General features: G+C 40.8%; 1 protein-coding gene across 1 annotated transcript; it reads right to left on the bottom strand.

Annotated features, from left to right (window-relative positions):
• Positions 1–3,807: 3,807 nt before the first annotated feature.
• LOC101854791 (dystroglycan) lies at positions 3,808–14,269 on the bottom strand (the record flags this gene model as incomplete). The annotated part of the gene is given in 1 exon segment (XM_005097563.2): positions 3,808–14,269. A coding segment is annotated over 1 exon segment (2,378 nt), but the record flags the coding sequence as incomplete, so codon positions are not given.
• Positions 14,270–14,526: the final 257 nt, after the last annotated feature.

Genomic DNA, 14,526 nt, shown 5'->3' on the forward strand with positions numbered 1-14,526 from the left:
GGGGGGGGGTCAGATGGGAGGGAGACAGATGGAGAGGGGAGAGAATGGGGAGAGGGATAAACAAAGAGAGGGTCGCCACTGAGAGAGAGAGAGAGAGAAAGACAGACAGACAGACAGACAGACAGACAGACAGACAGACAGACAGACAGAGAAGGGCAGGGGGATGAAAGGGAGAGAGAGTGGAGAGAGAGGGGGCGAGAGAAAGAGTCATTAGGCTAACAGAGAGAAAGGGACAAAGTGAGTGACACCGAGAGAAAGAGAGAGAGAGAGAGAGACCCAAACGCTCCGGGTGACAGTATTGGAGCTGTACCGGTACCGATATAATTTATTTAACAGGGATAGATTATGACCCGACTAGATCCATTTACATTTCCCAGCAACCGAGTCCAAATTCTCCTGTTCCAACATTAGGGAGACCCTGCTTACCAAATACAATTTCTGCAAAACATCCACAGACTTAGTGTACAACGGTTGTTTATTCACTTACATCGAGAAAAACTACGTCGGTTACCCTAGCAACCACAGAACAAAAACAAAACCAAAAATAAAATAATTAAAAATGAATTTCCCGTGATAGAGAGCTCTTCCGTGATATAGGCCTACATGTAAATAGAAAGCGAAAGAGTTCAACAAATAACTCAAACTAACTAATATCGCTTATTTGTGATACAAATAGTTTAGCTATAATAAATAATTGAATAAATCAATATAAAATGGACATGTATTCTGAATGTAGCATCACACTTCGTTCTCTACTAATCTCAGTCGGTGGTTTCAGACAATCGCCAAGATAGTCTACGATAATTGTCAACAGTGACTTGTTGAACTACCATAAACTATAACCTTCGACTACATTAATTCATGATTAAAATTTATTAAATGCGACGTTTTATGAAGGAGCTGAAAAGCTAATGGTTGTTGATAAAAGCAACAGGTAAATGTAGGCCTACATGTATTATAAAAATACAAAACATTTGATTTATAGAGAAGACAAGGGGGATGCTTTTATTTATCGATGTTTTGTATTCTATTTTGCATAATATGTATAATTTTTTCTAAAAATTAATTCCAATCTTAATTGCTGGATCTAACAGCAGTGAAATGGCAGGTAACATTTTGTTACAGATGTGTAGAAGTTTGCTCTTCCTTTCTCTGCCACTCTCTGTCTGTCCGTGTATTTGTCTGTGTGTCTGTCTCTTTATCCCCTCTCTCTCTCTCTCTCTCTCTCTCTCTCTCTCTCTCTCTCTCTCTCTCTCTCTCTCTCCCCCTCCCCCCTCTCTGCCTGTCCGTTTGTCTGTCTGTCTGTTTCTCTCTCTCTCTCTCTCTCTCTCTCTCTCTCTCTCTCTCTCTCTCTCTCTCTCTCTCTCTCTCTCTCTCTTTCTCTCTCTCATCAATCACTACCTCTTTCTTCTCTCGGGTATCGCACTGTTATGTAGGTATGTCCTATTGTTCATGGACAGCATGCATTGCAAAATAAAGTCGTAACCAATTTGACCAGCCTGAAATTTAGTTTCCAGTACTTGTTTCTGGGTGGGTTTTTTTCATTCTATTCCCCTAACACTTTCTATGATGGCTGACCCCTAGGTTTTTTCAGAGACTTAACATGGTAGTTAATTCCCTCGGTTTTTGTTTCCAGCCTCTTGCGCCTGTCCCCCCCCCCCCCCCCCCGATAGTGCTTGTAGATAGAAAGACTAATAAAGAGAGAGAATGAGAGGGCCGGAAGGGGGGGGGGGCGAGTGTGAAATAAGTGACAGCAAAGGTTATGTGGGTTCTTTGTGGTACAGCCAGCCAGTTCGATTGTTGCATTCGTTGTTATTATGTTTTTAGTTGAGATTATAGTTGTTGTTGCTGCTGTTGTCGTTGTTGTTGTTGTTGTTGTTATTGTTGTCATGTTGCTGGTTTTGTTTGTTTGCTTGTTTCTTCTCCAATCGACACAGCGGCTGGAAATACACAGTAACCTACTATTATAATATGTGAGGCAATGTGGTGGAATCAGGCTCTCGTCAAAATAATCAAAGTGAAGAAACCTGCATTTTTCCGCAGGTTTGTGAATTTTAATTAAAATTTTGTTTTTTGGCTCAACACTTTTCATGCCCATTAAAGAACTCTTTTCTGTGTGGATTTTTCATAAAAACGTTCATTAAAGGCACAAAAAAGTAAATTTTCAATTACAACGGACTCTAAAGCTAAGGAAATAACTAATCTTTGGTGGCCATTTTCTCCTTCATTTTACCTGTTAAAACATGTGACCCCCGCCTCCTTCATTCGCAAATATCTCGACTTGTATTTAAGATAAAGGGATACTTTTTCCATTCAAATAAAGAGAAGTGAACAAGCTTTAAGATGATACCAATAACTCTACATGCCTAAAATTTACGAGAGCCTGATTCCACCACGCTGCCTCACATATATCCAAATGCTTTCCCTTTTAGTACAGAAACAAATAAGGATTATTTAATTATTATCTTAAAGTAAAATTATATTTTTATAACTTTGTCAAACTCAGAATTTTGTACGCAGGTTAAACTCCAGTTGTGTAGTAATACTGTAGCGGCCAGGCACTTCACCATCGCAATCAGAAGATGTGAGTTACAATGGGGAGAATTGAATTCCGTTATCGAGCATCTCCGTCTTCCTGCTGGGATGTTGAATACATGTACTTCTCTGCCTGGAGTGATCCTGACACACATGGTCGAAGTAGTTCGCCCCAAGAGAGATCAAAGAGGGGTAGGCCAACATTTATTTAGCAGACGAGTACCTAAAAATTGAGTCTGTATTGAAGACTAAAGGTTAGTTTCCTCGCAGGTACCCGCAAAAGAGATTCAAGTTCGAATCTGGGCCGGAACGTTATTATGTTGAGTACTTTCGTCTGTCAGCAGGATTTGTTGTATCCCACAGCCTGGGCAGTTGACCCTGATCTGATCATCAGAGTTGAAGCTGCCTGCTTCATTGATTAATCTCCCAAATTTTAAGCAAACATTGTAGTTCAACACCCATCCATAATTAAGAGAGACAAGCCGTGTGGGCGAAGCTACAAAAACTCCAGAAACGATTCACATTCAAGAACACCCCCCCCCCCATAACCCGCTCCACCCCTTTTTCCACCCAACTGGGCGTTAGAACTAGGGTCAACAAAATGGAAATGCAGCACAACACGAGCAGAGTTTTTTTTTGGGGGGGAGGGGGGTGTTTTACGGCGCATGCAACTGCATAAGGTTATATGAGAGCACGGGACACGCCAAACATTTTCTTTTTCAGTTAGTGTTAGTAGGAAATTTTGAATTTTGAACCCGTGGCGACCGAGGCCCACTCTTGTCGATTTTGGACCACCAAGGGATCTTTAACGTGCGCAACTTGCACACAGGCCTGACGAAATTTTTCGCCATTGTCCGAAAAGGCTATAGGTGTTGACATTAACTACTATAAAATCAGGGGTGTGGCTGAAAGACAGCAGTAAGATGGAGCCAAGGAGAAGCAGTAGACAGGCTGTGGAAAGAGTCCGAACAGAGTTAGCAGACAAGTGTCTGTGGTGTAAAAACTGAGCCCTTAGCAATTGTGTGCAGAAGATGTAAGTTCAATTCCCTCACTGGGAGCTGGTTATTCAACTCTGTTGTCCATGTGTCTCCAGGAATGTTGTATCCCCCTCAGCCCAGTTTCGCTCTGACAGGCAGATGACCCAAATTTTTTCAGAGGGGCAGTAAAAATATTTACAATTACATGTACAATTTTTAAGAGCCAGCAGGATGCTGAAAGAGAACAATACACTCATACAAAACAAAATTATTTTTAAAAAATACAAAACAGTTGTATGTGGACAGTACAAGTTTTGTTTTTAATGGATCGGGCTACACGTCAGTATCATACATCGTTATAACAATGCTTAGCTATACAAAAGTACGGTCAATTCAATTGGTATAGTATGGCTTGTCCGCTCAGCATAAAGACTTCAAGACGGAAACATTCACGGTTAGGTACGTCACAACAACAATCACAACGACAACGACAACGACAACAACAACAACAACGACGAGAAAAACGATAACAATAGTATGCCCAAGCATGATCATTACTTTTAAAAAACTATTGACTGAGCTGACACCTCTAGCAGATAACAACAAACTTTCCTATTTAAGAGTCAAATAATTTAATTCAATGAAACTCCTGAACGAGACACACCATTGACTAACTTTGTGTTGAATGCTAACACTTGACAAAGAAGTATAAAACTTGGGAATTACCTTGACATTCTGACCTGTCTCTTAACATTTTCCTTGTACAACAACATCACGGAGAATTAATTTTACTTCTAAAGTAAAAAAAAAACTTCTGGTCAATCCACCAAAACACTGCCTCTGACTGTACATAACGTGAAGACAAACCGAAGGGTTTTGCACATAATTTTCCAAAATAAAAAATATTCAAACATGAATACTTCAGAGGAGAAAGAGAAACGGGATACACTCAGAAATGTCTGCGGTCAGTATGTGTTATCTGCTAACGGTCGCACCTCAGCTCATGACAGAAATGATGTGGAAAAGTATGATGGTTAATGATGGGTTATGATGTACAAAGATACGCATACCAATAATTAATCATATTCTTTCCTTCCTTCCTTCCTTCCATCAGCGAGACTCACACTCTAGGATTGCATCTTCGGCATTCACAGAAATCCACAAAATGCTGATAAAATTACAGGAAGAATGGATTGATTACAACTGTAATAAAATATTTGGTAAAGCCTCAAGTAAATGACACAATCTTGAATAAAAACAACTGCAGATTTCAGGAAAGTAAGGATAAAAAATCTTTTTTACATCCAGAGAAAAACTGTACCATTCCTACAATATTAATCTAAATCCATCCTAAACATCTTGTTTCTGAGAGAACTTTGGATCTATCCAAATACCTCCAGATATTACCGAGAGGCATATTTGAAAAACAATTGTCCAAAAGTGAGAAGCCAAGCCAAACCCCCCTGACAAAAAAAAAAATCAAAACAAATCTTTCATCAATGTATACGGTAAAAATGTACAAACAACATAAACACCCACACAAACACACACACACACACAAAGAACGTCTTGTGTGGGCCAAAGAATGCTCCACACATGCATTATGTGAGGACAAATGTCAAAAAAGTCTTGTCCATGTGTAATGTAGTCAAGGATAAAAATCTAGTTGAATACAAAATTGATAAATAAACCTTTTTCATAACTGGAAACACAGTGAGTGTAAATAACAAAAATAATTAAAATAGTAATAATAATAATAATAATAATAATAATAATGATAAAAATAACAGTAACAGTTATATAATTAATAATAGTAATGATAATAACGTCAACAGCAACGATAATAATAATAATAATGTAAAAACTTAGAGCTTGGTAGGTCAAGCCAGCGACAATGTTATGATAATAAATAAGGCAGAGGAAGAAGTGTTTGTATTTATACACCAGCAAACCATTCTCGTATTCTCGTAACACAGATCTCGCCTCATCTGTCTGCTTCATACATTTTTCTCTCTATAACTTTCTCTCTCTCTCTCTCTCTCTCTCTCACACACACACAAACACACACACACACACACACACACACAAAAAGCACACAATCAAATTCTAAAAATGTGCCCACATAAAGTGTGGCTGCTCACACTTCAGGAAAATCTAAAACTTAAACTAGAAGTCATGACTCCCTACCTCACATCCCCCAACTCCCACTCCCATCCCCTCCAACCAGTCACCAAGAATTTAATATAAATGCTCTCTGTGAGAACATTTGAGCATCATGACAAAACAAGAAAATCCTTTACAGCCGTGACAGAAGGAAATCCTCATAATCATGCAAGCTGTGATAGAGTTGACAACTAAGTCAACTTTCAATGTAGAGTAAATCAAGTAAAAACAAAAAATTAAAACTTTCTCAACCGGCAGCATACACAAACCACAAGACTAGTTCTGAGCCATTCCTCCAGAAAGGAAAAAAAAACCCCAAAAAATTTCTAAAGCAAAACAACAAAACTGAAATGAACCATTCATGGGAGTAAAGTTGAGAATAAATAACTGCATCAATTGTACATCAATGGCCGTTGGCCTATGCAGAGAGTATAGTCAGAGGGGGGAGGGAGAGGGGAGGTGGAAGGGCATGGTGGGGGAAGGGGATGTTCAAGATAGGCCCTATAGGAAACACAACTGTCACACTAAAGTACGACCACCTAAGTAAGGTTAGTAACTCTTCAAAGCAAATATTGTTTTCATCTCATGGCTAAAAGAACTGACCTACTATATCTGAATTCTGTAGTAGATCCAGATGTGTTCCAAGTGAAAAGGCATGAATGAAAAACTAAATGTCGAAGGTTTGGGAAGCATAGTTCACACAAAATCATTATGCTGATTCATGATCTATCAAACGAAACAAGTAGCTCTTCATTTTGGACAACACTCCCAACCAAAAAGATACGTGGATGAGAAAGCATTACCGACAGAAATACTTGTACTTACTAAACTGCAAAAACAACAGTTGACGCAGAATTGTCCAAAAGCGCCAATTTTCCCTGCCATACTGACAAGAATTCCAAACACAAAAACTCACAACTAATTGCTTGAGAACACTTTCATCAAACTCTTCCATACACAGCCAGACCGTAAATCAAAACGAATTGCCAGAAACATGGAAGAAATTAAAAAAAACACTGACAACAACGAAAAATGGAAGTGATTTATAAGGAAATTCTCAACGAGCAAAGAGAAATCAAATAATATCCCATAGTTACATGAACATCAGCAAGACAAAAAAGCAAAAGATTCTACAAACGATATCACTAAAGACTCATCAGATACACTATAAGGTTACTCTACATAGTAACCTTAGAATGACAGGAGAGATTGAGAGAGAGACGGTAATACTAGGCACAAAGATGAGCTCTTATCAAAGAGAGAAACGGATATACAAGACGCACAAATGAGCTCACAACAAATTAGCTGAAATCAAGGTACAGTAGTACACAAGTGGGGGTAAAAAAATGAAAAAACAAAGTTCATCACACAATTTCTTTCAACAATGAGAAACAATATTATTCGGAACAAAAAAAAAAGGGGGGGGGGGAAAAAATGAAAATAAAAATGTAACAGTTTTTCACAGCACCAGTGTTCGGTGACATCCAAGGCAATGAAGACCACAGTAATACTACTTGTGTTTATTTTTCTCAATGGTAATGGCTGTCATTATTGAATATTATGGAACTTACATGTTGTTGATTACACAGAAAAAACAAACAAGCAAACAAAGATTGAAATACATCTTGAAAAGACTGTGAGATGCTTTAAAGTACAGGATGTGTTTATAAAGCCGTGAAATGTGATCTGACTGCGTAGTTTCCCAACTCATCCCGACTAGGATACAAACACACTTGGAAAATACAAGTACTTGTCAGTTGTCATTGGCACTGATGTAGATGTCAGTTGGCACTGGCACTAAGATAGTTGCCAATGAAACTGACATAATAGCCAATTGCCTTTAACACCAACACCAACATCGTCATCACTGATTGACACCGACACAGTTGACAAAGTGTCAATGACACCAACATTAACACTTACAAAAGCTGACACTAGTCATTGTCACCTATACAGCTGTCAAATGTCACTGACATCTATACAGCTGTCACATGTCACTGACACCAACACCTACACAGTTGACAGTTGTCACTGATGCCAACACCTTTGCCAACTTTATGTCATTGGCACCAATGTAGCCACTACTTGTACTTGACATTGACATAATAATCCCATGTCAATGACATCCACATCAATGCAGTTGGCAGTTGCCACTGACACAAAGTTGCCATATGTCAGAACAGATACAGACAAAAGCACAAAGATCCACGCCTAATGCTTTTCCATAACCAGGGGGCATGTTGGCCACACAAGAAAATATTTGACACATCTTCGACACCAAGTGTTATGACAAGCAGAAATTTCTTCTAAACAGAGACTAACACGGGACAACAGTCTGTGAACAAAGTGTGGAGTTGTATATAAATAACACCTGAGCAAAAGTAGAAAAATCTCCCACAAGCCAAAGAAAGCTGCAAGAGAAACTCATAAAGCTGAAGAAATAAAAGTATGCAGCTGGGAAATAATACAACTGGAAGTTAAAATTGTGCAAAATTTTTAAATATCTATACTATGGCCATTAGCAGTCTAATCAGGCTTACTACGCATGAAAGAAACGAAATGTTAAAATGGTAGCTTCATTTGTACATAATTCTGTGTTCAATAAAATTTAGAGAAAATTTTACTTCAACTAATTGCTGGTTTCAACACTTTTGGTTTCTATTTCTTCAAAAAAAAGATAAGTATTTGGATATAATTATGACATCTTGTATTATTTCCAGCTTCTGAGTTGATGAGAAGGGAAAAAAAATGAGATTACCATTGAACTGGTTGTGTATGGCACCACAAGACCTTTGGTGTCACTGACTTCACCCCAACTCCACCTTCTCTCTCTTAGTCTTTCTTTCTACATGTATCTTTAGGATCAGAGGAGAAAAGACAGTTTAATGGCACAAGAAGTGGAAACAAATACCTAGGGAATGAACTATGTGCTGAGTTTACGACAAGACCTTGAAACCATCATAGAAAGCCCTAGAGGAAAAGGATGCTAAAAAAGCATTAGAAACTAAATTTCAGACTGGTTGCCTTGGAAACGGCTTAACATTGCAACACATTTTATGCTTACCACAAATCACATGAGAAATTTTAAAAATCTATGTTGACCTAAATTTATATTCAAAAGTACCTATGTGTTACTTTCTTAAGAGACCAACAGTTTGTTTAATTTTCCCATGAAAATTTAATTACATTTATTCTCAAAAGCTGTTAGGTGTTTGTAAGTTAAGGAATAAGACACGGAAGAGTGCAAGCGACACAGTTGTGTTGTGGACTTTATGGCATATGAGTAAAACAACTTGTCTGTATGTCATCAAACGGATGGTGGGCTCTCACACTCACTTTTGGTCATCTGTATAAATGTTCAATGTTATCTCTGATCTCCACTTTTGTCTGTGTGAAACTTTCAATACAATATCAAAGATGGAAATTGTGATAACAAATATAATTAATAACGGTACAGCCAATTCTAGCAGATGCTGAAAGTATCATGTTACACAAAAGCATGGTTCCATGATAAAATTGACATTTCTATATGATCTCTCTTAGTCTTTGATTCAATACTATTTTTATTCTTTTTATAGAAATCAGCACAGGAGGATGGATGGCTGGTTCCATGACCAGTAATGATTCTATACTTTTGCCATCTGCGGAAGGAATGACCTTTGCATCGCTAACACTGTCAACATTGAAAGGCCAACAAGTGCAAAGGAAATATATAAAAAAGATGAAATGACAGCAAAAAAAACCCTTCACTTGTAATGGAAAAACATGTACTTCATTGGGAGTTCCACATTCCACCTAAGTGTAGACTGGTATCTGCTGTGTAAACAAAGAAGGAGCAAAAACATACACAGTAAAACCGTAATACACACTGACAAATAGGACCAATGGAGTGCATGGATATAGACAGGGCACAGTTAGCATAGCTCAACAGAAGGCTGCAGGAATCCAGTCATTTTACAAAGCATGTATGTCCATACAGGTCAAAACAGCAGCACAGGAATAAATATGGTACACAAGCAATAATTGACACAAGAGCAGGTCCAGTACAATATGACATACACACTCTCAAACGCAAAATAAACCTTTGTGTCTATTGAAATATCCCAGATGGAAATAGCACAACCAGCAAATATTGTTGCTATTTTGTTTTTCGTCTACACATATTTCTATAGATGTATATCTATGCATTTCTATACATGTACTTGTTTTCAAGTAGAAGGACTAAATCTGAAAGCTTCAACAGTGCTGTTTGAGTATACTTTAACTTTAGTGGAGGTTTGCTGTCAAGTAATGAGACAAAAATCTGAAAGCTCTTCTTTCTTTTTTCAAATAAACTCAGCTAAAAATATCCTTACTTTAATTTATCGTGAAAAAATGTGGATCTCTGCAATATGCATACTCTGCCACTTTCAGTTTCAGCAATATCATACAGTGAAGTCAAAGGTTTTCATAGAACCTTAGCAAAGCTTTACACATACAAACACATTTCAGCTACTGCTGTGTACACAAACAATCCAACAAGGATGATCTTTTACGTGAATGATGATGGGTTGTCAAACTCACACCATATAACCATTATCTACACCTTATCTGACTGAACTTTCTTCCGAACTTCACCAATCCATCACTTGTGATCGAAAACATTTGCTTCAGCTCAAGGTATTTTTAAAATAAAATTTTTGTCTTTTTTGAGTTTCATTCAAAAACATAATTTGATAAGGTTAACACCAAGCTAACAAAAAACAAAAATATCTGTAATATTTCCAGCTGTATCGTGATCTGAGAGCCCATTCAACCTCTCAGTTGTATCATATCTGAGAGTCCATCTCGACCTCCCAGTTGCACCATTTCTGAGATCTATCTGGTGTCATCAGCTGGCACACACAGTTTCTCTCCTAATTCCGTTCTCTCTGGAGGAATGTGAAAAGTACTGAAGGACCGGACCTCACCACCTCTGATGGACATTCATCACACCAGATGCCATGCATATGGGCTTGAAGAAACACACTTATTACACGTTAGTCATGTTGCAAGTTCTACTAATTGCAGTCCACAATTTAGGTTACTGAACAGGCAGAGTATTAATTTAAAATCATCATCTAAATTGAAAAGAAAACTTATTTGTCTAACTGTGAATCCAAAATGAATGAAAAATTCTCTCTCTCAATGACCTTGTCTCTGTCATATAGTATAACTGCTCTGTAGACTAGGCTTCCATGAAAATGAAAGACTTCCCACGGACTAAAAATATTTCTAAGATGATAAAATTCAGATGAACGTGACAGAAACCCAATCCAGCAATTGGAAGAAAGCTTGGATAATTTCATTCACATGGCATACACATTTAATATATATGCATTGGCAACATGTGCCAAAAACCAAAAACTTAGTGAGAGGTACAAAATGCCATGAGCAGAAGAAGTATGGTCCATTCAGATTAAAACCACAACAAGTAAAATCACGCCGGAACTATTATTAGGTAAATATGGATTCCTCTAAAAGCCATCACATTAAAAAGCAGATCAAATTGTCCAACTCCTTCCCACTTGTGATTTCGAATAATAAACAAAGTCCATATATATGAAAAATGAGAAACGAAGAAGGAAAAGCGAAATCTAATCACTGCTTTTTGGAAAGCATAGAATTGCTCATCATAACAGTATGCACACCTGAGAGAAAAATTACAAAGAAAAAAAAACTTCCATTCAGAGTGAAATAACACAGAAGAGGAGAAATACATTTGGAAAAATATTCCATCGACAATTAAAGAGCACTTTTTTTTTAAATTGACTAATTGATAAAATCATGTCAACTGGAAACCATTAAAAAAACCCAGAGTGAGTTCAAAGTTCAATGGAGTAGAATGAAACTATTGAAATGTCTCAGCCAAAGAGTCAAGCTCAGAAACAAACTCATTACAAATCAGCAACCAAACTCACAAGTTTTTTACTTCACTCATCACACAAACCATCTCAAACCTTTCTATTCTCCTCAATCAGTTACACAGTCTCTCCCTCTTTCTCTCTCTTTCTCTCTCTCTCTGCCTATCTCTCTCTCTCTCACACTCTCTCTCATCATACTGCTCTCCATTACTCTCTTGTACAATTCCCAGTCTGCAACCGTGAAGACCACAGCCTCATCTTAACTACCAAGCTCTCACATAACAGACGTCCCAGAGTATCTAGTGACACTTCTACATTCTACAGAGCACGGAACTTATGGCAAAATCTGTGGAGGCTGTGAGAAGGGTTGCTGTTGGTGCGTGGGTCGGGGCTGCTTGTTGTTGGATGATCCTGTCACAGGGGGCGCTGGTGGCTCGTACGGCCGCTCCGGGTACTCCTGGATGACATCATCGCTCGGCGCGGAGTTGACGTTGTTGCGGCCCGTGTGGTTGTTGGCTCCCTCTGGCTCAGGACTCTCGCTAGTGCCACGGTGGTACTGGGGCGGAGGTCCGGCGTTCCCTTCTACCAGCAGAGGTTTGTTCACGTCACTGGGCTTATCCTCCAGCTCGTCGGGGAAGATAACAGGCGCGCCTTTGTTGACGAAAGTGTTTTGCTCCTCCATGTTCATCTTGCCCTTCCTCTTCTTGCGGTACAAGATGCAGGCGATCAGGAGCGCGATCAAGAGGATGACCACGATAACAACAGCGGGCACCACAGTGGTGATCCAGATGTCGTCTTCGTCACCCTCATCACCCTTCTTTCCACCAACAAGGGTTTCTTCTGTAGTATCTTCATCGTCAGGTTTCTTTGGCGTTGTTGTATCTGCCTCCCCAGAATCATCAGGTTCTGGTACCTCAACCGGCTCTGAGCTGTCGTCGTCTTTGTCATCTTTACCTCCATCAACCATGGGTGCCTTGGTGGTCACTGCATCAGGAGCGTCCGTCATGGGGGGAGGGGTGGTGGTGGGCTCCATCTTGGGTTTGCTGACCCGGGCTGGGAACTTGGGGTTTCCCTCACAGCTTCCGGCTGGCTGCGCAGCTGCCCCCAGGAGGGTGAATGGTTTGAGTTTCTCCACAGCCTCATCAGTCAGACTCCCATCCTTCTTGACCAGTTTGCCGACGAGATCAGAGATAGCACCCACTGGACACCCATTAGATGTCAAGGTCTTGTTGGCCCAGCCATAAATCACAGAACCAGACTCTAAAGTGGTCACCACAAGATTGCTGGCATCCGAGTCTCCGTAGACACTGGCGATATTGCTGGCCAGACGAGTGCGGTTCTCCACGCTAGACATAAACTGCTGGTAGTCAAAGTCCACAGTCACACTCAGCTCGTGGTTGATCTTCTTCTTGCCCTTCATCTGACGGATGACCAGCGTGAAGTCGAAGTTGTTGATGAGGGCCGTGCCTTTCTTCTTACCCAGCAAGTTCAGCTTGTAACGACCAATGTCTGAGGCCATGGGGAGTCCGATAATTCTCTGCCCCTGTTTGTCCAGTTGGATGAAGAAGTTGGTTGGGAGGGTTTTGGACGTGTCTTGGAACAGCATCAGCTCCAAACCGCGCGTGTTGCCAACCTCACAGTCCACAAACGCGTCTTCGGGGATGAGGAAATCAATGACGTCACCAACATGGTACGTGAGACGGGCAAATGTGTTCTTTGTCTCAGGCCTTTGACCTGGGATGCATGTGTCCACCACTACAGGGTCAGTGGGGTCACCATCTGTGTAGGTCAAGGTTGGTTTGATGGCTGGGGTCACTTCTGGTTTCGTCTCGGGAGGGATTCTTTCTGTGGGTTTGATGGGCTTCTCATCCTCTTCTTTGACTGGTGGCTCCACAACCATTGGGTCCTCTGTCTTGGTCATCTCGGGCTGGGTGGCAGTGGGCTGGATCATGGACGGTGTAGCCATCTCCACCACTGTCCACGTCATCTTCTCGCCCTCGTCGTCAGTCTTATCATCAGCTTTCTCCGTCTTTGTGGGCATGACAGGGGTCATGACGGGGGTTGCGGTGGCCAGGGCCTGTCTCCTCTTCCTCTTGGGCGCCTGGATGTGGCTGTTGGTCACGTGCCAACCAATGATGGGGCACTTGAGCATCTCAGCCATACGCCCACTTCCGGAGTCATCATCCAGTCGCTGTAGAATGGTGAAGTGGCCTGTCTTGACCTGACCACAACCTACCGGCCAGGACATGAAGGTTCCGGATGTTTTGGGAGATGTGCAGTCACCTGTGCCAGACACGAGAGCTGAGCCGTCATGCATGGACGACTGTCCAACAGGTAGGACCTTCACCATATCCTCGTGGAGCTCCATGTGACCCAGGAATCTCTTCAGGAGCGCGAGGCGGTCTGAGGGCATCATCTGCTCAATATCCGTGTCGAGAATGATGGTCGCCACCGTCTCGGGCTCTTCTCGCTTACAGCGCACGAACTCCGGGCCAGACTTCTTGAACTTGAGCGGGGCACCAGAGGTGTGCGAGGGGACATCACGGACGAACAGGGAGAAGGTGGTCGTCGCCTCGCCGGTGGGGCCTCTGGCGGTGACCTCCAAGAAAGACTGGCCGGCGTGTTTTGGGGTGGGAATGCCTTGAAGGACGTTTTCTTTTGAGTCGAATTCTAGCCAGTCTGGGATAGGTAGGTTGCCCATCGTTTTGACCTGAAACGAGAGAAAAGTAAAGGACGGTGAAAAAATCGATCATGGAGAAATCTGTTTCGATAAAAAATTCAGCAAAGTATGTCACCTCCCTCCTCTCTCTCTCTCTCTCTCTCTCTCTCTCTCTCTCTCTCTCTCTCTCTCTCTCCCTCTCACACACACACGACAGGAAAGATTGAGCGCAAATTCGAATAAATTCTGACTGTAACTTTCTGAGACCTACTCAAAATAGTGTTGCAATGCAACCTGGTCAGATAAACAA

This window comes from Aplysia californica, unplaced genomic scaffold (genome assembly GCF_000002075.1).
Source record: "Aplysia californica isolate F4 #8 unplaced genomic scaffold, AplCal3.0 scaffold00157, whole genome shotgun sequence".
Taxonomy (NCBI): domain Eukaryota; kingdom Metazoa; phylum Mollusca; class Gastropoda; order Aplysiida; family Aplysiidae; genus Aplysia; species Aplysia californica.